This window comes from Tachypleus tridentatus, chromosome 5 (genome assembly GCF_004210375.1).
Source record: "Tachypleus tridentatus isolate NWPU-2018 chromosome 5, ASM421037v1, whole genome shotgun sequence".
In the NCBI taxonomy this organism is placed as follows: domain Eukaryota; kingdom Metazoa; phylum Arthropoda; class Merostomata; order Xiphosura; family Limulidae; genus Tachypleus; species Tachypleus tridentatus.
The window spans coordinates 10231826-10258926 of record NC_134829.1 but is presented as its reverse complement, the minus strand read 5'-3'; the positions used below and the strand labels follow the sequence as shown (position 1 = coordinate 10258926).

Below are 27101 nucleotides of genomic sequence, written 5' to 3'. Positions count from 1 at the left end.
AAGCTAACAATCACACAGAATAACTTCACTTTTATTTTCATTAACTTACTTGCACCAACTTTGTTACCTGTGTTGCCCGATTGAAGCTTAGTATTTTCTACAAATTGCAAAACGTTATGACATAACAATACTTACTTAGAACAATATAAAAAGTTCAGAAGGTTGGAGTAACATGACATCAACTCATAACAATAGAACTACACAACAAATGATTCATAAACTTGCCCATAACTACTGCTTCTAAAGTTATAAAACTTTCCTATACTGTAAACATATTTGTAATAGGTACCTCCTCTCATCTAAATGGCTATTCTTATTCAATGTTCTATATGCAAAATATTTTTATGCATGCCCAAAGCTTTTCATCTTCTCTTTATTAAAAATGACTGATTCATATGCATCTCCCATGCAAATCATGCATCAACCCTCTCCCAATAAGCCTGCAATACACCCTTATGATGCATGTGCCTCCTATTCAATTATACTGAACTATCATTTCAAGTTTTGGCAGAAGATAGAAGCAATGATTTTCAGTGCAGAGGAAGGATGTGAAACATGAGAGTGGGGAAGTACCTGTCAGTAATACATTTTTAGTACATGAAAATTATAACTTTTGACATTGTACATTACTTCTTCTCACATAAATAGCTAGACTCTCACAATGAAGAGATGGAGGAAGTGGCATAAAAAAAAGAAAGAAGTATCCTTTAAAAGCACCCAAAGGACATTCCTTAAGAGGATACAAGAAGTCAGATTCTAAGATTTAAGACAGGGGACTGCATCACTTCTGAACCAGGTAAATGTTTTGCTAACTATGGAAAGATGTTACCTGTACAGGCAACAAATCAGAGTTGCACATCCAAATGGGAGAGAACTAAAGGTCCAATAGTAATCAGAGCTATATAAAAGTAGGTAATAAAAGGATGTGAGCTAGGTGTAGGTTGGCTAGTAAACTACATTCAAAACTTATGCCACTGAGAACTGACATCCACATAGGGATAGGATAAGGATCATACCATTGGTAAATTGACTACAATCCAAAACCTGACTACTGGGTTAGGGCATTTATGTGAGGCTAAGAAAGAAGATCATAATAATGGCAAGTCAGCTACAACACAAAACCTAGCCATATGGAGGGGGATTGGAAAGAAGGCTGTACCATCTTCACCTCAATTTCATGAGAATAGAGGGAATCAAGAATCAAGGGAATCAGACCAACAAACTGAGCAAACAATCATATAAGAAATTGACAGACTGATCCTGAAACACAACCTCTGGTATCAATAAGATGTCTACATAACCTAAATGTGTGTTTGTGTGTGTCACATGGCCATAGAAATATAATATGCAAGTTAACATGACCTTAGCGTACAGAGGTGACTAGTACATTTGTCTCACAGAGTGGGCATTCAAAAAGAAAATGAGGAGCATCCCCCTGAAAAAGAGAGAGATATACATGTTTATTATAAACAAAAACAAGCCAAAACAAAAAAATAAAAAATGCTGCACCAATTGAAAGAATCCAAGGGTACAGATATTTTTTTTTAATTTTTGTTTCAGCTTATTTTTGGTTATAATAAACTAACATCAGTCAGGTAATGATGAATAAAAGGAAAGATAAATAACTGCAGTAAAGACACCAGAGAGAAATGTGGAAGACATTCAGAGGTGAAAAATTCAAAAGAATTATACCACAAGAGCCACTAAAATATAGGTTAATAAAATCAATCTAGAACAAATGAAAAAATCAAACCAAAACAGCTAAAAAGAACAAAGCAATGCCTGCCAGGAAAGATCAATCAGAAAAACCCAAACCAGAGTCACATGGACAAACAAAAATTTGGGGAAGAACAATGATGAAATGAGATAAGAACTAATGTTATAAAGTGAATGTAAACCTATCTGAACTTAACAACAGCCAGAGCAAGTGGATGATGAACCAGAGACCAAAACCAAAAAGAGGTAGCTAACTGGGAAGTGCTACAAGAATTAAAAAATTCACATGAAGGTGTACCACAGTGGAGGAAGAACCAACAAAAAGAATTAAGAAGATCAAGAGGTCACTCCTAAGGAGAGAGTATATTGGGATTGAAAAGTCAATTAACTATAAGGACATGGCTTCTATAACATGACCCTCCACAAGATATGTCAAGCATGTGGGCCAGTAGAGAACTAAGTGAATCAGTATAAACAGTGCAGTTTGAGTACCACTTAGCTTCTATGTGTTCCAGGGCAAGAGAAATGGTGTACAGTTCAGTAGTGAACACAGAAATTGTAGAGGGGATTCTGTGCACAACTACCAAACCACAACATAGCCCACAAAGTTACCTGATTTCGAACCATCTGTATAAATAGTAATGTAAGGATGGTTTGAAAGATGTTCAGCAAATAGCAGACAGTATTTCCAATCAGGATTCTGCTTTTCTCAGATAACTTAAAAATAAGTTATTGGGGACTGCAAGCAGCCATGGTGGGATGGGCTGACCAGTGGATACAACGTTATCCAGGGACAGACCCAATTCATCTGACTGAACCTGGATACAAAGGCCAAAAGGAGCAATGGCAGACAGATCATCTGTTCTGAAAAAGTGTGGTCCACCAAAGATAGAAAACACAACCCCAGGTTGGATGCTTTGGTAAGGAACAAAGTTTCGAAGCATATAGTAAAGACAGTTGCAAACGGCAGAGGTGTAAAGAAGGTTCATGAGACATGAGTTCATCAAGTTACAGTCCTTATGTATAAGCTCTAAACTGGGGAAGTGCAGAAACCTCAGTGCAGAGCCAATGTCCTTGATGATGAATAGGGTCCAGCATCTTTAAGGCTGATGGTCTAGAAGAACCATAGTCAAGTTTCGATCGAATAGGAGCACAATATTCCTTTTACATAGAACATCGATCCCCTCCCCAAGTGGTGGAAGAGAGGACACGGAGGATGTTCAGTGCTCTTGTACATTTGACCCATAGCTACTTGATGTATGGTATATAGGTCAGCTTATAGTCAAAGATAAGCCCCAAGAACTTTGTCTCAGGGACCAGAGGCAGCACAACTTTGCCGATACCGAGTTCAGAATCAGAATCACAGTGAATAACTCACTGGCATGCAATAAGTTTGAGAGAAAGAGAAGTTAAAGCCATTTGCTGTGGTCCACTTCAGTGCACAATTGAGGGCAGTCTGTAGCTGCCACTCAATATACCTCATGTTTGATGACTGACATGAGATGTGAAAGTTGTCATCATCGAGTCCATTTGCAACAGTGAGAGGGAGTTGTTCAGTGATGGCATTAATTTTTATACTGAAAACTGTGACACTCAAAACGCAGCCCCGAGGAACTCCAAGTTCCTGTAGAAAAGAACAGGAAAGTGTTGAACCCACACAAACTTGAAAATCTCCTGCCCAATAAAAAATCTTTAATAAAAATGAACAAATGGCCACGTTACCCTTATATGTGGATGTCTCGCAAAATGCCATACCTCCATGTTGTATCATAAGACTTCTCAATGTAAAAGAATACTTGTACAAAATGTTGTCGTTTGAGAAAGGCTTCTCTGATTGACAGTTCAAGTCGATTCAGGTGGTCCATGGTGAAGTGATGTCATCAGAACCCACACTGGGTGGGCAAGAGGAGGTTGTTTGATTCCAGGAACCAAAGAAGACAAGCATTAACCATTCTTTAAGGTTTTCTAGAGACAGCTCATCAAAGCAATTGGACAGTAGTTGGAAAGAATCTCGAGATCTTTCCAAGGCTTAGAGAAAGGTATGACAATAGCCTGGTGCCAGGCATCAGGAAAAACATTCTCCTGCCAAATCCAGGTTAAAAACAATTAGAAGAATATCAAAAGAAGCAGGAGATAGATGGCACAGCATGTCATAGTGTACATCATCAGGTCCAAGTGATGTATTGCCAAACCGACGAAGGGCCAGTTTCAGTTCCACCAATGTAAGGGGACGATTATAGTCATAGAGACATTCAGTTCAAAAGGAAAGAGGTGATTGCTCTGCCTGAGACTTGATGGCTAAGAAGGTGGAGGAAGAAGCAGAAGTGTTAGATACCCAGCAAAAGCTTTCACCTAGAGTATCATCAATGCTCCAGATATCAGCTTCCTGGCCATCAGAGGGTAAGATCAAGAGGGGGACAGAATTCTATTGCCCCCTGAGCTTTCAAATCTTGTCCCATATGACTTTCAAATTGGTGATAGAAGATATGCTAGTTGTGAACTTAATCCAAGATTCCTTCTGGCTTTGACGTCTTATCCACTGAGCACGTACTTGAGTCGCTGGAAAGCAATGCGGTTTGAAAGTGTGGGATATCTACGGAAAGTATCCCTGACACATTTTTTAGCCTTCCGTGCCACGTGGCAGGCAGGATTCCACTATGGATGAGAATATGGTGGAAAACATGTCGAAGTTTTAGGAATACATTGAGCAGCTGCTTGTATAATACAGTTAGTTACTGCTGCCACACAGTCGTCTATTGATGTTGACAAATGATGGCAGGATCAAGTTCTGCAAGAACAATGAAAGATGGCCAGTCTGCGTGATCCAGCTTCCACTGGGACATGCCGGTTGGGTGGCATCAACCACAGCCAATCTCTCTCAAAATTATAGGAAAACGATCACTGCCTCGTGTATTATCGTCAACCCTCCATGAAAAATGGGAGAACAACATAGAGGAGCAAACTGAAAGATAAATAGCAGTAAAGGACTGACCAGGTGCATGAAAATAATTAGAAGAGTGATCATGTCTCTCCAGGTGACAAGTAGAAAAAACAAACTGATGGTATGACCCAAGGAAACACAGATGGCTATGGCCTCCAAATGTGTACTGAGTGGCAAAGACAGGGTGGGCACATGCTGATCAACCAACAGTGCCACCCCTCCATGCCCTCGTTCATCACACAGCCTGTCAATTATGTACAAAGAAAAGTGTCGAAAGGTGACTGTATTAGCAGGTTTTAGAAATGTTTCCTGTAAAGAAAGACATACAGAATGGTAGGAAGCAATCAATGCTTTGATGTCATCCAGATTAGAACGTAAACCTTGACAGTTCCATTATATCAAGGTGGCCGTTATTAATGAGGTGTAGGCAAAATGGCTGGAGAACCCTTCTGTTTATGACAGCATCTTTCTTTCTTACTGTCCTTATTCAAGGGAGGTCTATCGTCCTCCATGGATCCTGCCCTGGGTCGATTGGGTAGGTCTTTGTTATTGAAAGGGGATTCCAGTGACTGAGAACACAAATGAATGACTATTTTGCATCTTGGGGTGGGAGAAGATGTATCCAAAGAAATGCCTGTACCTGGAACCAAAGGATGTGGATCTTAGGGTTTGTTGGACTGTATGGAAAGGACAGAGATGGGTGTAGAAGTTGATTCATCAACTTTTTAACCATGGAAGTCAAAAGGCTTTTTATTTGTTTTGAGAATGATTCTCTTGAAGGCACAGAGATCTGTCTGCACTCCCACTGTAGTTGTGGAACGAAGTGCAGCAGCATACATCCGAGAGGAAGCGGTGGACAGCAATTTTTGAGCCTATGGATAAGTAATGTTATGAATCGTTTTCAAACACTGCACCTCATTTTCTTCCAACCATTTAGAGCAAGAACAAAAGTAGGAGGGGTGAGAGCCTTTGCAATTGACACAATGTGCATCCATTTCACACTCATAGGCACCATGGTCCTTGTCACCACAATGAGCACATGTCAGGGAACAATATAATGTCTTTGATTGACAAACCTCTGACACTGGAATGTACGGCCATACCTTGCAATTAAGATAAACTGCCTTAATGGTGGAAGGTGTATGTGGTGATGTAAATGTCAGAATGAGGATACTGGTTAGCAATATAACTCCATCTTTGCGAGTGGATATATGACTCACTACAGAAACTCCTTAAGTGGAAAAACCAGCGAGAATCTCTGACTCGGGGATGTTCTTCATATTCCTCTCAACAATAACTCCTCATGAAGAATTCAAAGTAGCATGAGGTGTAACCTCAACAGGTATATCCCCAATTGCTTTTTAATTCAAGAGGAGTTCACTATGTTGAGACGTGGATGTTTCCACCAATATGGCTCCAGATCGAAGCTTCTTTACTGACTTTGAAGAGCCAGCAAGTCCCTCCAGTCCCATCTGAATAAAAAGGGGGATATTTGCTCTAAAGATAATGTAGGATAAGAAAATGAGGTATAACAGGTGGTACAGATGTTGAACATTGCTGCTCAGAAACTTCAAAATGTGGTCATTTACCTATTGACTGTTTTTTCAGTAATTTATTTAAAGTATTATTTGGAGAATCTATAGGAAAAAAAGGAAATTTCAGTGCCCACTGACCCCTCCCCCACAATGGAGCCCTACGAGGGGATACACTACAATGTCAAGCAAGGACACTGCAGCTACGCCAGGGTTTCGTGAGCACTATACCCTAACACCAGACACAATGTCCACAACACCTGTAAAGAACTTCCAAGACTGGTACTTGGTTGACCCTAGCCCAAGTGGACCAGCCAACTGACCCAAGGGATGACCACCCCAAGGCTGCCCATCTACGGGAATTCAAGGCTAAAGTGGTGTGTTACGGTTGGACTCCTTAATCACCAGGATCCTCTCCTCCCCTTCAAGGTTTGCCACGTACGGCAAAGACATGGGTGGATGTTTAGATCCTAGAAGAGATAAACTGAAAGAACAATTTTCCCTGGGAGGTCCCCCTCACAATGTGCAGGAATCCACACCAAGGGGAAATGTAGTTCAGCATGTCAAATGAAATTCTAAAGTAATTGATTAAGCGTAACTGAACTTTTGACAAGAAGAAGAGAACCATATAATGTTTATGACATTCCTACGTTCTTTATAGTGTAAAGTATTTGCTGTACATACACTACTCAAAATAATATATACATTCATACTTGCTAACATGTGAGAGCATGCTGTTAATTTATCTTTCAATTTATTGTCAACAAGCCACAGAAACATAACAATAATATTGCAGTTATAATTGTACTGAAACAAATATAAGTAAAGGCCTTCAACTGACAATTAGGAAGCAAAACCATTAACATCTGACATATGTTGAAGAAATATATTTAGTCTAATTATCTGTCAACCCACAAACAAAACCATGAGTATATTGAAAATCACACACTTGTTAAGCCTAATTGAGCTTAAATGACAGTTAAAGTCATTATCGATAAACCCATAAAAATAAAATAACCCAGGTAAATAAAAAATAACTTAAGCCAGATCAAGTATTACAGAGAAAAGCACTAAAGTAAAAATCTTAGCCTGTAGTGGATTAGGTAACTATATTGAACAAACTTGATAAGGTTGAGTGGAATCTACCTAACTTTTAATCATGAAAATATCATGAGAGTAATTTATTTACACAAGGATTTGTGATAAACAACACACGTTTAGAAAATTTTGCAAGTCATTGGTAAATGTTACGAGCTTTTTGTTCACAAAGTATCAGGTATTCAAATTAAGTATTAAAATTTTTTTAATCAAATATTTTCTCACACGTTTTTCTTCCAGAATGTTGACCATTCAACATGCAAAGTGATTTTCATTTTATGATTAAAAATACTTTTATATATCAATAACATTTCAAATTTCATACATGAAATATTTATAATGTCCAGATAATTATCAAATGTTTTTTTTGAAGAAAACATCATCATATTTTATTTGTTATTTTCAGAATCAAATGAGAATCTTTATAAACGTTTTGTAGATTTTACCAATTTTGTAACCACCACAAAAAATTTGGAAATAAATATAAATTATGCTTGTTTTCCTTCTAGAGTGACTACAAATTATAATTCAAGAACAAAAATGCTTAGTTTAAATAACTTGTATGTTATAAATCGGGGTGTCTAAATTTGCTTAATGTAAGAGCCATGTACGATAAACTTCAGATATTTGAGACCTTCAAGACGTGCACAGATATTACATGTTTTTATTGTGACATGCACATTTTGTTACATAAATTTCATAAAAATATTAACAAATACATGTACATCATAATATTTATTTGTGTATGTAGTTTTTAAAACTGTTAATTTGTATTAGTTTCAAATAATCACAAAGTACATATATATATATACCAAATGTTTTCAAAATACTGTCTGATTATTGTTTTAACTATATTGAGCATATTTAATACAGTAATGAACTAAGGAAACATTTAAGAAAAATATGCAAATTCGCATTTCATTAACATTAAATGAGACTGCCAAAAATAAAAATAAGAGGGAAAAACATATTTTTAATGGCATTTATTTGTCTCAGTAAATATCTGGTCAAAACATGGAGAAAAATATGTGAAACACTAAAATTAGAGATATTTTAATCAGATACCACCTTACAAAAGTTTAGTCTTATCATAATATTTTTCTGACACAAACAGACATTAATACAATTATCAGGCTATTTACTGCTAGTAGAGGTCTTGTGAGTCATTGAAATTCCGGCTGATATGTTGTCAGTGCTGTACGAATTAGCTCTGTTAGGTGTTGATTTGTAAGGATTGTACGATGCTTCGACTTCATAAACTTCATTACAATGTACAGTGATTCACAGCAATATGCTGTGCTAAAAACTGAGATGAGTCACACACTGGTTTTCTTCAATTGAGGATATTTTATTTCTGGAACTGGCTTCCAGAACTCAATTGTAGAATGGGATTTGGGAATCATCTTTAGACCAAGATCTTCCTGTACTTCTATTAGTTCCATTTCCACAGCAGATGATTCTATAACCATAGGTTCAAGAATTGGACAACAGTTATTGATCACATTAACCATGAATGGATTTACAAGAAAGGCAAAGCAGGGCTTCAGCTTCTGCAAGTCCTCAAACCTGTTTCAGAAATTAGCAAGCAGCCTTATAATTCATCTTAGTATTCTTCCAGTTTATGGTCTTTTATTTCAATATCACGAAATGTATTTACTCTCCTTATGAGACTGGGAAAGTAACTGAAGTTTCTTGACAACATGTCTCTTTGACAAAGTCTTATTTTATTTTGAAAGCTGAAAATTGTCTGAGTAATATCAGAAACAATTTTATCCTTCCCATGGAGTGCCAGGTTTGTAGATGATTCACTATATCAGTAAGTACCATTAGATCTTGCATCCATTCATCATTTCCCAGTTAAGGATAGAATCTTTTCTTCAAGAAAAGTAATAATAGGCTCCAACAGATCTACAAACCTATTTAAAAGACATTGCTAGTTGACAGCCTCCTCACAATGCAGTATAAAGAGACATCACTGGGTTTATCTTCAAGCTTCAGTTCTTCAATAAAATTTTTAAACTGTCAGTGGGACTTCCCATTTAAACATATGAAACTGACAATTTCAAAAACAAATTTCATAACATCTTCGTACTTGAATTATTTGGCTGCCAGGTGTTCACGATGAATAATACAATGAACAGGGAGAAACTCTGGAAAGCTGGAATCACTTTTCATAAGTGCAAATAATCCTGCATTTTTCCCCACCATTGCAAGTGTTTCATCTGTTGCAACACAAATAAGTTTATCCAGTGGAATATCAGCATTTGTTAAGGCTCTGTGTAGCACATTTTTCATGTCAATACCACGAGTTGTTTCTTGACCTATACTGACCTTTCAGCCATTACTGGCTCACATCACAGAAGTTACAACACAGTGCACATGCACTCACGTTACTATATCCAAAAATATAAGACTGATCTTTACAAACTGAGTTGTCTTGGTTGTGTTTTAGAGGATTAATAGTTTGTAAAATATAGTCACATTTTAGTCATAATACAATATACATATGTATTCACCTTATTACTGTTTATTAATAAATTTTTAAATGTATTTTTCTTTAAACAGAAAAGAGTAAATAAAGAAGTAAAGCAAACATCTTTGGTAATAGTGACATTTGTATCAGCTGCTATTTGTCACTGATTGATAAGCCTCAAGACATTTTGCACAAAGGATGTGAAATGAAATAATTTTTAGGTTTTTTATATATATGTACACACACACATTTGAGAAATAAAAAATAAATTACTTTATCCATACCATAGAATTCCAACAAAATTTTTTCAAATTTAGTAACAAAGCTTGTTTGGGTCTAAAAAAGTATGAAATTTCAAAAAGGCCAAAGGCTTATCAGCATAAACGTTTTTCTTGAAAAAAAAGATATGTTGCTATTATATTTGAAAATGGCTGAAAAAAATCACTTATGGAACATTCTGAGCTTTCAAATGGTTATTCATGCGTCATATATGAAATAAGTATATATAAGAGAAAACATATATACAAAAATAGAAAGAGGTGAGTGAGGTTACTGTGTTTGATTCAATACACGAGAAATATCTAAGCAGGTAGAAAAGATAGGAAGTTCTTTATATTTCAGGTTTTGAATATTGATAATTTGTGTTCCTAATTTATATAAAACTACATACTTTTTATTTTGATATCACATCTAATTCCAAGCAGTGCTGCATTCAAAATACCATATGACCAAAAATCAATATAGAGGTATTTTTTTAATATTTACTTTTAAATTAAGAAATTAAATAATGTATAATATAAAAATTTGAATTATAATCCACAGTTTGGTACCAAAAACTTAATGACAGAAATTCACAAAATTAAAATTTTGAATGTAAGTCAATAAATGCAATGACATGATTTTGATCCATATGAAAAGGGTGAAGCTAATGACTAATATACCAGTAAGATGAATTGCAGGAAATACTAAAGTAACAAACACCATGATAAGACTAAGCGAATGGTATAGGAGAAAAGATACATCTAACACTAATACCTAACCTGAACATGAATATGAGTATTGAAGAATCTAACACAACTTATGTTATGGAACCCAAATAATTACAGGTAATAATATTAAAAAATTAAATTATTCAAAAACCATAAAAGTATAATATACTTTTTATAAAGATGGTAACTATATATCTAAATACACAAAGGCCCCTATACTCAAGGTGAGGCCTGCCAAAGGATGTTCAATTTTCTGATGAAGTAAATATAAAAATCTTCCTGCAGAGCATTGCTGTCTAAAGTCTGTGTAAATGTGCTGATAGAAGCTGATAGAACATGTAACTTCCTAAATGGTTATGTAGAGTTAATAATGCAAAATGAATAACCACACACAAAAGATAGAAATAAAATAATTTCACTTTGGAATAACTCAAGTAACTAATATCATTACTGTACAATAAAGATAAACTTACCAAGAGAAATTAATAAAAATACAGAAAAAAAAACAATAAAACGTTAGAGAGCATAAGACAAATACTAGAACACGAATACTGTCAAGTGAAAAGTGATAGCTCAGTAGAACTGAATAGAATGGGTAAGGGTTCCATGCATCAAGAGTGTGTTGCACTCTTATTAGTGGAGAATTGCCACATGATTATCTGCATGCAAGATACATTTGAATCAGTCAATTCAAAGATGGGTGGGAGCACTGGGGTTTGTAGAATGTCAGAGATTTTTGCACATAAAGGACAGCACTGCATTATAACAGCTATTTATGAAAGTAGGGGTAATGTACTATATAAAAATTAGCACTGTATTAGATGCAACTATGAATGACAATGTTTTGGGACAACATGAGACCTGCTGGTTATTGGTCCATATCAAACGTCCAATCTTCTAAATTAAACTAAAACTATTATATAATTTTTTTAAAAATCTTTAAGTCAGCCCTTACCATTCACGTACTTATCAAGAGTTCTTTATCTTAAACTAATTTAAATTTACTGCCTCCACAACATCCAAAGGCAAACCATTCCAAAAGACAACCACTCTGTCAGAAAAAGGAAATAGTTTTAGCTAAAGATAATTCCTACCCTGAAAAAATTTATATTTATGCACCGTAATCCTACTATTCTTGCTGTTAAATATGAAAGATGATGATGCACTAATACTATCAATTCCCTTTATAATCTTAAACACCCCAATCATATCTCCTCCTTAACTCTTATTTTTTTCAAGAGAAAACAATTTGACAGATTTCAGCCTCTCCTCATATGACAATTTCTCCATCCCAGGAATCATTCTAGTATCTTTTCTCTGAACCCATTCCAACAATCTGATATCTTTCCTGACATAAGGAGCCCAAGATTGAACACAATATTATAAATGTGGCCTAGCCAGTGGCCTGTGCAATGAAATTATAATCTCTTTAGATTTTTATTCAATATTTCTGTAGATAGAACCAAAAAATCGTATTTGCCCTACCACTAATAACAACACACTGCTTAGATGACTTTAGAAACTATTATACCAAGTTCCCTTTCCTTCATAACATTAAGGTTATTCCCCTTCAAATTATACTTATAATTCAAGTTACGATAACTCACATACAATACCTTACATTTATCATAATTAAAACCCACCTACCATTTATCTGTCCAACTTACTAAATTACTTAACTTCTTTTGTAAAGCAGCAGCAGCATCTTCACAGCCAGCAACACCATAGACCTTAATATTATCTGCAAATTTTAGTAATTTATTAACCATTCCTTCATCTGTCATTAAAGAGCAATAGCCCTAAAACTCAGCCTTGAGGTCCCTACTTATAACATTTTAACTAAACTCCATTTGTAACAACCCCTTGCTTTCTTCCATCCAACCATTTTTTTTCTCAAATTTATTGCTTATCCCCCACACCATTGGAGTTACTGTTTTTACAAGCCTTTTATATGGAACCTTACGTCAAATACTTTCTGAAAATTCATATACACTGAATTTACACCTTTACTCTTATCTACCTAAACAGTGTCCTTTTAAAAGAATGTCAAAAGATTTGCAAGGCAAGATTTTTCCCTCAGTAAAACTATGTTGCCTATCCAGTAAAAATCAAAAAATTGTTAAATAACCTTGCATAGAAAGCTTCATTTATCAGACTTCCCAAAACCTGTCCTACAACTGATGTAACTATAATTACTGGGACAATTTTTATCACCTCCCTTGAAAAGATAAGTTACATTAACTACTTTCCACTCATCTGTTACCTACCGACAATAATAGTTGTAAATGGTTCACATATCTAATCTCTACTGTCTTCAATGCCCTTGGGGAAATACTATCTGGCCCAGGAACCTTATTGTTCTTTAAACATCTTAATTTTTTCTTAAAAAGCTCATGATTAATGCAGTCGCATTGTTTTATCTTGTTTTCATCTATCAGATGTTCAAGATGTGGAATACTGCACAAATCTTTCAGTAAAAAGTATAGAAAAATGCAAAATTTAATAATCCAGCCATCTCAATCATCATATATGAACCTTTCTCATCCAAAAACTGTTTTTACTCTTAACATATTTAAATAAATCATAACTGTTAATTTTTATATTTTCAGCCAAACTCTTCTCATACACCCTTTTTGATGTCCTAATTTCCAATTTCACCAACTTTCTTATTTTTCTATAATATTTTAAAACTCTCATCATACCAGTCAATTTAAATTTCTTAAATTTATAATGCTTTTCTTGAATTTTATCTCATACTCTTTGTGAACCAACCCAGTTTTTATTTGCAGCTAGCCTTTCTTTCTGTAAGGAATATATTTACCTTGAATATTTACAAATTTTCCACATCTAGTCAATGTATGTCTTCAACTGCCCAACTCACAACATGTAATTCTTATTGTATTCTTTTAAAATTTGCTTTTTGAAATTTTTTACCAAAATATCATTATTCCTTATCCCCATATGCAGCAAAACATCGAACCTAATTGCACCCAGATGTTCCCTAATTTCCAACCTTTTGTTCATTTATACATTTGAAGTTAACAACAGATCTAAAGTAGCACTGCTTCTAATAGAAAAGTTAAAATTCATACCTTATAACTGGAATTACATCTCGGTAATATTTTTTCTTCAAATTCCACACTTCTGTTTTTCCAAGAAATAGGTACTTAATCCTACATGCATAGATGGAGTCAGAGTGCACACATCAGGACTTTTTATAGTTACATTCAAAGTTTAATTAAACAATTTTATTATTGCTGTAAAAAATTGGCATCAAAACACTTCATAATTAAAAAAGTGTAATATCATCAAAACATCTATAAAATTCCATGTTCCTGCAACAATACATACATTGGAGAAACAGGAAGAAAACTTGGAACAAGAATAAAAGATAAGGATAGTACAAGACTCATAAAAACACAAAATTTAGCCATTGCAGAGCACGCCACTTCAACTGAACACAGAATAAACTGGGAGAAAACTAGAATCATTAACAAATTTTGGAAGACAAGAAAAATCAAAGAATCATTTTATATCAACGCTATTAAACCTTCACTTAACAGAGATTCTGTATTAGAGGTGAGTAACCTGTGGCTGCCATTGGTTGAATCTACAAAAAATCTCTCCTCCAATCAGAAACAGTGATAATCCAACCAATCATAACATGTTATCCACAATACACCAGGACACTATAAAAGAACAACAACACCTACATATGTGCTGACCTGATGATGAAAGGCAGAAGACTTTCAAAATGGTGTCCTCTGCACTTGTGTTTCCATAATAGGCAGATGCCATCCATTCTACAAAGTTTCATCATGAATACTCTGCCTAAACAATGTATTAATGAAAAATTATTTAATTGTTAAGTGAATTTTTCCAAATTAGGGATGTGGTGTTACTCTTTAGTGTATTATGTTCAAAAGATCCTATGAATGTCTTCAGCAGTGGATATAGTATTCTAAAATTTTTAGTTATCAGCAAGAGGTTGCTAGCCATAAAAATTCGAGATTCACTGGCAGCCATCATGCCATGATGGGTTACACAAAATATTTGAATGCTGATTTCAATTATACAAATTATTCAGAAACTAGAAAAAAAAAAAGGCAGGAACTCTTTCAGTTTACAAATATTTTTGAACTAGTAGCAACCACAACTAATAAACTTTCCTAACATTTGAAACCCAATAAAATCCATTTTTATCGCCTTATACTAAAAAATGTAAACTGTAATCATAACTGTAGATATGTTACTAAAACTATTAGGATGAAATATCTGATAAAGGTTTATCTTTCAGTGTGCCAAAAAACATTGTTATTGTTCTTTATTCTTAATACAGCAATTAGGCAACTTTGTGTTAAGTAAAGTAATTCATTATTCAAAACAATATTTAAATTAATTTGTCAAAAATTAGTGATTTCATTCATTAATATTTTTTATTATTCTAACAATCAATAAATTAAATTAAAATTAGTGTTTTAGATTATTTCAATCAATCAGTCAAACTTACAATTATACTAGCTGCCATGAAAATAATCAACTAACTGGAAATTGAGGTTTCTTATTATTAGTATAGTTTACTCTTCTATCTATCCAAGTAATGAAGGTATTGCTATTATGTTTATTAAGAATAATGCTACATAACATGATATCTGTGCTCTGCCTAAATTTAGCCTCACAAGGTTTGGGGCTTATGATCTGAGGATATCAGGTTCAATTCTCATTGCCACCAAACTTCCTTGCCTTTATCTTTGTTATGTCAAAGCTACTAAGGCTATCTGCCACTTTCACTAATTTTCAGCTGCTGCCTAAACCTAAAAGGGAAGACAAATGACTGAAAGAACATCCAATTTTTTCTTTCTTTCTAATTGTTGACTAAATGGAGGACAACTGTTGGCAGCATCTAACTTTTACACTTATTTTTCTTTTTATAAGATTGTATGTACAATGGTTTTAGTATCACTAAACTAATCAATTAATCAATTGTAACTGACAACAAGGATCATACCAATTACTAGGTTAGTAAATGCCACCAACTGTACAGTCCTACTTAAAAATAAAATTTTCATGATATTTACCTCATTGTACTGTTTTAGGGCAAAGGTTTAAAATGAGCTACTTGTGCTGCATCTTCCTAAGAAACTGAGCCCCAAATTTTACTGTTAAATCTTGAAAGTTGCTGTTTAATTACATTATTGGTTTCAAAATAACTTATGGTTTTTCATTGCTAAAAATATCTACTATATAAACATATATACATACACACACAGGCCCTCTTAGAGATTCAGAGGCTGGGCCACTTCTCTCTTTTAAGTCTCTTGATTATAATAATAAGAATGATGATATGAAAATAAAACAAGGTAATCATTAACCTAAAAGATAATTTGCAGATTTAAACTGATAGTCGGTGTCACATTTTTGACTGATTGGGAGGAACATAAAAACAAATTATAATATTTGATAAATGTGAAAAAAAGAAGACAAATGCCTAAAATTGAGGTTACTTATGAGATTGAAGCCTAGGCCTAATCACCTTCCTGGCCTTCCCTCTCATTGGCCACTTGTGGGACATTCTAAGCTGTTGGTTGGTTATTCAGATGTCATATATTGAAGTAAGGATATATAAGGAACATTTCCAAAAATGGGAAGAGGTGAATTGGAACACTTTCATTCAATACCCAAGCCACATCTCAGCAATATGAAAAAATATGAGGTTCTTGTTTTATATTCTAGCTTATCAATATAAGTAATTTGAGTTCATAATTTGTACAAAACAATAAACTTAGTATTTTCACATCATAAATATCTAATTTGAACTAGTGCTGCATTCAACATCCACATGACTCACAAAATTGATATTTAGGTGTGTTCTTTTAATACTACTTTTAAATTAAGAATTAAAGTTGAATTATAACATATAATTTGATTCCAAACTTAAATAATTTCATAAAATAGTAGTTCAACAAAATTTTAACTGCATGTTATCAAACAAGATAACATGGCCTTTGACCTGTGACCTGTCATGATAGATTTAATTGTAAAAAGAAAATTTTCTTTATTCTGAAGTTTACTTCTCATTGGTTAAAAATGTATTCTCAAGATAGCTGGTATGGGTATTAAATTTTAATTAAAATAACGTTTTAACACTCACACCACCCATCTTGAGAATACATTTTTACTCCAAGTGGGTTTCTCACCATCATGAATTCTCACTGGTTGATAACAATGATAAAAAAAAAAAATTTTAGACAAGTGCAATAAAGGAAAATATATGTAATTATTAGTTGTTTCTAATCACTTATAAATATAATACAACAAGAACAATCTAACCTTTAAAGATGAAGATGCTCCAAGCTGAATCAAGATTTCAACTTGTTTTTGAATGATAATATTGAACGCCTCAGCATATATCCATGGCTCACCTACATCCACTACTTTCTGTGAGTGTTTCAATGGCCTACTCTGCTGAGCATTTTTGTGTGTGATGCAAGAATAATTTTCAACTTCACATACATTTTTCCTTGTTTCATACAGTTCCTACAAAAACAACAAAAGTTTAATGGATACTTATTTCAAACACATAGAATATATACAGCCTGAGAAGAATTGTGTTCTTTTTTTTTTTTTTTTTTATAAATGGATTCAATGGTAAAGACATTCAAAAATATCCCAATAACACATTAAAAATTAGTTTTATTTTAGATAGTACAACAATAAGTAATGGCCCAAAGCTTGAGTTTTTATATTTCAAAATTTCCTCAGTTCATCTGTTTGAATCAGTAATGAAAATACATTATAATTCAAACTGTTTTAATTCTGATATATGTAAGGTAGGTAACTTGACAATATGGATGATATTGACCTTCATGAAAAATATAAATGGATTACAGTGTACATTAAAATACTGCAAAAGATGTTCTTTCAAAGAATGAAGCCAGTAACTTTTAGTAGTTTAAATATAATTATTGTTACTGCAGCTATACCCAGATGCAACAAAGCTGTTATTCACTTCTTGAGAATTCCCATCAAATGTACATACAGTATTTTTACACTTTGTCATACACATGTCACATACATGTACACTTTGCTGTAATCCATTTATGATGTTTGGAAGACTTTTAGTAAATGTTACAAGTTGCTTGAATGCAATCATTTTTTAATGAAGTATTTTTACGAAAGATTTGTCTGTAGATATAAAGCCTTTTTTTTTAACAGTCACAGTGCAAAATGATTTTCATGTTAAGATTAAAAAGTATTTTTCTTTATCTCAAAAATCTGTTGTCACTTGCATAATTTCCAAAACCTCCTAAATACATTTCAAACAAGTAAAACTTCACACTAGCTCTACATAAGGTTTATCAATTTGACCAATCTTGTAACCACCAAACAAGAAAAAAATTTAAAATAAATATTAAATATCCTTTTCTTCTTTCTTGATTGACTTCAAATTGAAACTACATTTGTGTAACTTGAGTAATTTTAAGCTCACAACAATATACAACTATTTAATACAGAAATTTTATTGGTTTATTGCCCACTGAACCATGTCTAACTGCTACTACTGTTCATTTTCAATCACTTGAGGAATGAGCAGTTCATGTTAAGCTATGAAATTACATTATCCAAAAGCTACTCCAAGCTGCTCCTGAAAATATTTTATTATATTGTTTATTTTACCTAATATAAACTTTACCCTTTCATTATGGGTTGGAATCATTTCACCTAGCTCGTAACCATAAAGGTATCCATGGGAGTAATTATACCATGATTTTTAATAATGTATGCATATATTTACACAATTTTACAGGTTATTAGTAAATATTACAAGGCTTTTGTAAAATCAAGTTTTTAAATTAAGTATTAAGACATTTTAATTAAAAATTTTCTCATAATTGTTTTAGAAAATATTGACAAGGCAACATACTAAATTACTTTTCAATTTAAGATTAAAGATACTTTTATGCATCTGAAAATTAATATATATATATATATATTTATTCATTATTTTTATTATATTGACCTTTCAGACATTGCTGGCTGAGATGGAAATAATAATGATAGGGTGCATGCACACTCATGTTATTGTATCCAAGAATATAAAACTAAAATTTAGTCTTTAAAGAGTGGCCTGTCTTGGTTGGGTGTTAGTGGACTGGTATTTTGTAAAAGTCAATTACATTTCAGTTATAATACATTATATATGTATATACAATATTACTATTTACAAATAAGGTTTTAAACTTTTCTTGAAACATAAAACAGTAAATAAAAAAGTAAAGCAAACAATTATCTCTTCTAGTTATGCCCTTTGTACTTTGTTGTTGCTTATCATAGGCTACGCCTTAAGAAAGTTTGCACATGGAGGATGTGAAATAATGTCTTTTAAGTTTTATATATACATTTGAATAACCAAAAAATAATAAATAGTATACTTTATAAATACCATAGAAATTTATTATAATTTAACTAGTGTACTAATGAAGCTGTACATATACCCTTTCATAGAATGGCAGGGATTTCAAACAGGCTAAAAGACTCAACAACATGAAGGTTTGGCTCAAAAGAAAAAAACAGTATTTGAAAATGACTAGGAAAACCACTTGTGCAATAATCTGAGCTATCAACTGCTTATTCACATGTCATATATAAAATTGTGTATATTACAAACCGTTTTCAAAAATTGAAAAACGTGAGAAGGGGCACTGTGTTTGATTCAGTACATTAGTGATATCACATAGAAAAAGATAGGAGGTTTTATTTCATAACCTAGTTTTTAGATATTTTTAATTTCAGTTCCTAATAGAACACTACAGACTATGTATTTTGACATCACAAACATCTAACTTGAACCAGTGCTGCATTCAACATACCACATGACATGCAAAAATGAATATTTAGATGCGTTTTCTAAAAATTTACTTTGGAAATAAAAATTAAATAATGTATAATATGAGAAACTGAATTATAATCAATAGTTTGATATCATATATAATGACATAAATTCATAAAATAGTAGTTGAATAAAAGTTAGAAGGCAAATCAACAAATGAGATAACATGGCCTTTGACCTGCAACCCAGCACAACAGGTTTAGCAAACCCATTTCTTATTTTTACATTTTAGTTACTTTGCTTTTGATGCTTATTCTTTATTAATCAATATTAAGTACTTATGCGGGCCTTCTCTATTTGCTGTTGACTGTCAATGACACTTAACCCTACCTTTTTTTTTTATACTAATGGTAGTACTACCCTAAATTTTTATCTTACTAAATAATGCACAAAAAACACAGAATTATAACACTGAAAAATAGACAATCTTCTATTATAACTACAATTTTTCTGGTTTTCTAACTAAGTGACAAAAGCTGTTACAAATTCATTGAAGATAACAAAATAATACATCATTTGACAGATGAAAGATTTATTTCTAAGGGTTAAAAAGAACAGTATTAAATGTAAGTAGAACAATTGACAAATCCTAAAAGGTGGGCATAGCAAGAAGGGTGTAATTTTCTATTTGATGGTTCTGTAACTAAACAAAATTGAAGGCTATGGAAATCACGCTTCATCTGAAAGATGAGTATATTATAGTAAGTAAATGGAATCGAATTTCACATTTCTTTGAGAATTAATAAATAAATTAGAGAAGAGTAGATTCCTAGAGGATCTTTATCAAATTTGTTCTCATAAAATTAAGAACTTAAAATCTGTATACTATTAAAATACAAAGTATTACAGTTTTATTCAATATTTATTGATATACCACAAACAAATGTAGTTTAAATTTTGAATGTAACTCACCAGAAACCCTGTGACATGCATAATAAAGGATGTCTTTGGTGAGAGGGGGTAATTACTGTTGAAAAGTCACTAGACATTTTCTTCTTCAAAAAGCCAAGGAGAACATGTTATAAAGGGAGTGAAGTCTCATCAAAAAAGAAAGAATAAAAAAAAAAAAACAGAAATTTACTAGGTTGATTTGAAAAGTGACTAGTGCCAACCTTCTTCAGTTGCAATATGTTCAAGTCACTTCTTTGTCTGGTTAATCAACAATTACATTATTTTGTGATAGCTTAGGTGTTTGGCATTTCTTACAGTTTTACTTCATAAACCAGGAACTATTTTGTTCTAAAATTCTATGTATGGTATAATTAAATATCAGTGTTTGAAGCTGAATAAAATTGTTATTAGAATAAAAGCATGTCATTTATCCTTTTCATTAGTGGATTTCATTATAGAGAGTAAAGATCAACACAATTGAGTACCAAAATACCTATACTAAGCTGTGAAGCAATATACAGTAATGTGACCTCTTTGTTCCATACTGTGTGTGTGTGTGTGTGTGTGCATATATATTTATGTTTCTACATACACCACTTGTAGCTGAGGATGATAATGTTGTCAAACTATTATACATTTATAATAAAGTTTTCTTAATACCAAGTCAAACAGTCTCAAAACATTTATTTTCTAAAAAACTGGTTCCTTATCATCAAATTTAAGGACAACATATTTGTAAGTTTTTAATGAAATAAAGAAAAGTTCCTATAGAAAGGTTGGCATCCAATCTTCTGCCCAAACATCATGGTCGTATGTTGCAACTGTCAAGTCATTCATGGGAGGTCAGATTAAAGTAAAATTATTCACAGAAAAAAAAAAAAGTCATATTTAAAAGGAAATTGTTGTTATTGGGAGGTGTTGTACCAGGTTGTCTGAAAAATAATGAAGGATTTTTATATTAAATGTTTAGCCAATTATATGGATAAGAAATCTGTATTTTTTACAACTTCATATATACCATTGAAAACTAAAGCTCTCTTCTATTCATTAGCACTTTTATTACTTTTTAAAACTCTTATTTCCAATATTTCAGACCCTTAGAATTAATGATGGAAAAAAAGTTGCTTTTTGTTGTTTTTTTTCCCCATGAATTCAAACTTTGTCACAATGCATCACAAACAGCTACCAATATCATTCACGCATGGGGCAAAGGAGCCATTTCTGAACGTACAGTACAGCACTGGTTCAAAACGTTTTGTAATGGAGATGTGAGTCTTGAAGACAAGAAGGGCAGAGGACATCCTTCTGCTGTTGAAAATGAACAAATGAGGGCATTAGTGCAAAGAAAGCTGTGCCAAACTGTTCACGAAATGGCACTTCCACAATTTAGAAGCATCTTGAGAAGTGGATTCTATATAAACTCAGTGAAAACCAGAAAAAAAAAATCATTTTTAACTGTGCTTTATGCTGATACTGTGCAGCAAAAGTGAGAAATTTCTTGATTGCATTGTCACCTATGATCAAAATTGGATCCTTTACAACAGAAAATGATCTGTGCAATAGATCAACTGTCACGAGGCTCCAAAACACTTCCCAAAGCTGCACCAACAGAAGATTATGGTCACTGTATGGTCATCTGCTGCCAATGTTATCCATTACAGCTTGCTCAACCAGGGCCAGAATATCACTGTGGAGGTTTGCTATTGAGAATTGGAAGAAATACAAAGAAAATTAAATGATAAAAATGGTAGCATTAGTCAATCAGAGAGGAACAATCTTGCTTCATTATTACACTTGGCCACACACTGCTCAAATGACGCTTCAGAAGCTCAATGAAATAGGCTATGAAACATTGCCTCCTGTCATCCACCAACTATCACTTTTTCAAGCATTTGGACAACTTTTTACAGTACAAAAGATCCAAAAATAGAGCAGTAGCAAAGAATGGCCTTAAAGAATTTTTTAGTTCTGGGAGTTGGCAAAAATTTATAGATTCACTAGGTTCTTATTTTGATTAATAAAGTTACAATTTAAAATCCACCATTATTTTTCCCACAACCTAATAACATTCAGGGACCAATGTACTATGATACATCTTGAATGAAGTGCAGCAAGAAATTCCAACTCTGAAATATTCAGAAAGTCCCTCTAAATGATGTCTCCTCTTGAGGAATTCAAGATATTGTGAAGAGTTTCCTTCATCGATATTCTCCCAATAGCAACCGAGTTCAAGAATTTACTATCCTACGATCATGATCTTGTGACAAGCAAGTATTACAATTATAACCTTTTGACCAACTTTGGTAATACAGCAAATCATTCTTATCCTTTCTATATCATATATGAAAGAGAAGAAGTCTTCCAGTGGTGTCTCTGAAGGAGAATGGTAACCAAAAATCAAAATACATGGATGGAAGGTGATGACTATGTCTGCAGCTATTGGTAAGTGACTGATAGTTATTCTGTTTTTACAATTTTGTACATGCATAAAAAACAATACTGCACTCACTAACCATGTCAACATATAGTGTTAAAAGCTCAATCTCACGATGACAGAAATATGGTAACACAAAGATTTCAAGAGCAACCTAAACATCAATATCAAGTCTATAACACTAACTAAATAATTCCAAATTGGAACTCAGTTGATCTTAGCCTTAACTAATCACAAGGTTACTCTTAAAAGTACCAAGGCCTCCCATCTAGAGGAATTTAAAGCCAAGATAGTGTGCTGCAGAGATCTTTGCATGCAACCTAAACCTAAGATTCTTACACTATAGTTTTTTGATGCTATTATATGGTCTATGAAATTCCAAGCAAACTGATGGATTTTAATATTTTTAAATACTCTTGCTGCTTTTAAAATGTTTGTATCTTATGTTTTTTGATAAATGTGTGATAAATCATTTGAGAAGTATACCAGAAATATCTAAGTGCTTTTACACAAGACTGTTTTTTGTATCATTATAAGATCTCTAAAGTGCTGATTAAAAGATAAGGAATTTCTGATATTTTCAAACATTCTTACTACATTTTAAATGGTTATGTACAGTAATTTTTAGTATAAATGCACCAAAATGTTTAATGAATAGTCTTGCATATTTCCAATTCTGATGGATAAAATAAAATTAACTACCTCATATGGGTTTTTAAGAACCAAATTTTGTTTTCATATAATATACAAAAATTAAAAGAATATTTATTTGTTGAATATGGGTTTTCTGTTTTTGTGTATTTTATTAATGAAAAATCATTATGTGTTTTGAGGCATGTAAATTAGAATTTGTCCAGCAGAGAAAATTAAAATATCTGGCATCAATTATAATATTATAACACTTTGGTTGCACATATGGCTACTTTGATTATGCCATTCACAAAAGTTTTGGGCCATCATTTTACCTTTTGCCTGATATGGTAAACTTTAACTAAGAAATTTTGTTCTGACACACTATTTTAAAATAACAATGCTTTCTTTCTTCTTACTTTTTCTTAATGAAGCATCATAAAGTTCAAAGTTCAATCAATTCTGATTAATTTCATATTATTTCTTTAAATACTTTATTGTTTCAACTGAAGCAGTAGACTTCTTCTAAATCATATAAACATCATAAAATTGGCAAGATTTATTGGTAACCAATGGCCAAATCCTTCAAAATTAATATCACTCTTTGCTGGCATCATTTCATATCTCAGTAGTTAAAGTTTGTTTTCTATAAATAAGAAATGCTTGTATTTGGCACATGTTTGAATACATGAAACAGAACAATATAATGGATAAAAAAAATGTTTTACCTTCAACAGTATGGTGCTGCAGAACTGGCTTACACTACACCCTATAATCTGCTATTATTCACTAACAGAAATAGTCAAATAAAGGAATGTCATATCAACAGTGGTATAGTGATAAATTTTACAGCACCAGAACTCTGCAAAAATTTGTCAGACATTTCAATTGCTGTGAGTCCATTTTATATAAAGAAAATATACTCAAAACGATTCACATTACAGTCAAACTGAATGATAAGAGATGTAATTAAACCTCCTTTCAATTAAGCAGCATAACAAACAAAAACAAATGTGTACCAAAATCAAAATAAAAAATTACCTTGTTATATTACTCTTTTCTAACTGCACTATAGTATCAACAACCTTGACTTATATCTTGCATACCTCCTATCCTGCCCAGGCAATTAGCTACAAAAAATCAACACCTTTATTATGCATTGTTTGTTTGTTTGTTATTAAGCACAAAGCTACACAAAGAGCTATCTGTGCTCTGTCCACCACAGTACAAGTCTGCTGTACCATTAGAGGCTTATTTTGCATTATATGAATAGCTCCTTTTTAAAATGTGTGAATTTTAAGTATATAGTATGACTGTCTACTATTCTATTATTAAGTATTTAGTGGACATGTGAGATCCCAAACTCAGCCTGGCATAGTCAGGTGGGTTAAGGCGTGCAACTCGTAATCCAAAGTTCATGGGTTTGCATCACCGTCACACCAAACAAGCTTGCCTTTTCAGCTGTGGGGTCATTATAATGTGATAGTCAATCCCACTATTCATTGGTAAAAAAGTAGCCCAAGAGTTGGCAGTGGGTAGTGATGAGTAGCTGCCTTCCCTCTAGTCTTACACTGCTAAATTAGGGATGGCTAGCACAGATAGCCCTCAAGTAGCTTTGCGTGAAATTCAAAAAACAAACAAACAAATCCCAAACAGCTAGTAATCATGTCTGGTCATTAAAGATGTTTAACTTTGGGTGTAAATTTAATAACTCCATTTACATATAAATATTTTAAGATTTTGAAGTATCAGAATTCTGTTCCAACTTCAAGGGCCAGAACAATGTTTCAGTGTGTTCCAACAGCACAACACCCATGCATATCAAATGCTAAATCTCTCTCATTACGTTTGTGCTTGCAGTCAATATTTTACATATAATTATGACTGACGTTTAGAATTACAATGGATATTAATACCACTACTGATGAGTATCAGTACCCATTGAATTTAGAAATAAATAGTATCTGTCTAAACATTAAATGATTAAAGTTAACCCACTGCTATTTTGTCTGCTAGTCATCACTAGTTTCACCTTTGGCGATATTATTACCTTGCACATTACTGATACTAATAACAGTATCATTAATATAAATTTTTCAAGATTAACTATGAATTACGGTTACCATGTTACTGTTGTCAATCGCTCAATGTCAGTGAATTAATGTTTAGCACGTGACCATCAAGTTAAACTACACTTACTTGTTGTTGAGAAAAGCATTCTTCACAAAACCATCGGCCGCTTTCAAGTTTCAAGGTGTTGCCGTCACAAATATTACAAATTCCTTTCATGGTGTCGTCTCTTTTAAAATATTTCTACTACTTTTACGTTTTAATCACAAAGATCACATTTCCCATCGAAATATCCCGTCTTTAAACGTTATTAAAAAATAATCACGCAGACCCAAATGTTGGATAATAGTTACAAGGACTTTTATACTTCAAATTCGTTTCAATATTCGTATTATGATAAACGAAAACAACCGATACTTTTCCATTCTTTTAAACCACAAATATTTAAATATTTATTGCTATATTTAAAACTTTGCAGTTTTAAGATTGTTTTAAATAATGAGGCTGGGTGGTTAGGGCGCTTGTCTCGCAATCTCAACGTCGCGGGTTTAAATCTACATCCTTCCTTCTACTCTTTCACTGCTAAATTAGGGATGGTTAACGCAGACAACCCTCGTGTAACATTGCGCGAAATTTAACCAAAACATTTAAGTTATGTCACATTTTGAAATGTGAACGATAATGTGATTAGTTAGTTTAGTTAGTTATCACCATTAGATTCCATCAAGGAACATAGGGCCGCAATCGCTTGCGGATTCTTCAACAGGTATTTAATTGAGTCTGTTGTTAGCCAACTGCACTGAGCCGTCCCTAATTTAGCAGTGTAAGACTAGAGGGAAGGCAGCTAGTCATCACCACCCATCTCCAACTCTTGGGCTACTCTTTTACCAACGAATAGTGGGATTGACCGTCACATTATAACGCCTCCACGGCCGGGAGGGCGGGCATGTTTGGCGCGACGCGGATGCGAACCCGCGACCCTCAGCTTACGAGTCGCACGCCTTAACGCGCTTGGCCATTCCGGGCCAAGAAAGAGAGAGTCAGTTTATTTGTGACTCACTTAGACGCTGAGTCATTCAGTGTCTTTATTATTTATAAACACGGAAATTCTGCAACCAAGTTTATATGTATGTTAAACGTATGTACCGTTAGTGTAGCGATAACTTTGTTTGTGAAGTAGGGCCTACCAGTGAACATAGAATATCACTGAGGAAATAATGTAATTCATTCATTGGATTACACATTATCTTTACCAAGTAATTCAAAATAACCTACACAACAACAGCACTTTTTACAATGCCAACGCCAGAAATAGGATTATTTGGGTGAAAATAAAATAAAGCTTTGTCTAAGCTAAGCAATGGAAAAAAATTAAGAAGAATTGGTTTAGACTTTGCTCAAAGTTACATGAAAACGGTGTGCTAGCAGTTCTTACAT

General features: G+C 33.2%; 1 protein-coding gene across 2 annotated transcripts in view; it reads right to left on the bottom strand.

Moving 5' to 3' along the window:
* LOC143250485 (TATA box-binding protein-associated factor RNA polymerase I subunit B-like) overlaps positions 1-26666 on the bottom strand; it is a 110920-nt gene extending 84254 nt beyond the window's left edge. The window contains exons 1-2 of one of the 2 annotated variants that reach the window (XM_076501085.1): positions 25794-26666; positions 17080-17286 (exon numbers count right to left, since the gene is read on the bottom strand). In XM_076501085.1, coding sequence (XP_076357200.1) covers positions 17080-17286; positions 25794-25883 — 297 coding nt within the window. In that variant the 5' untranslated portion in view covers positions 25884-26666. The remainder of the gene's footprint in view (positions 1-17079; positions 17287-25793) is intronic. The other variant, XM_076501084.1, reaches the window with a different exon arrangement.
* Between the last annotated feature and the right edge of the window lie 435 nt (positions 26667-27101).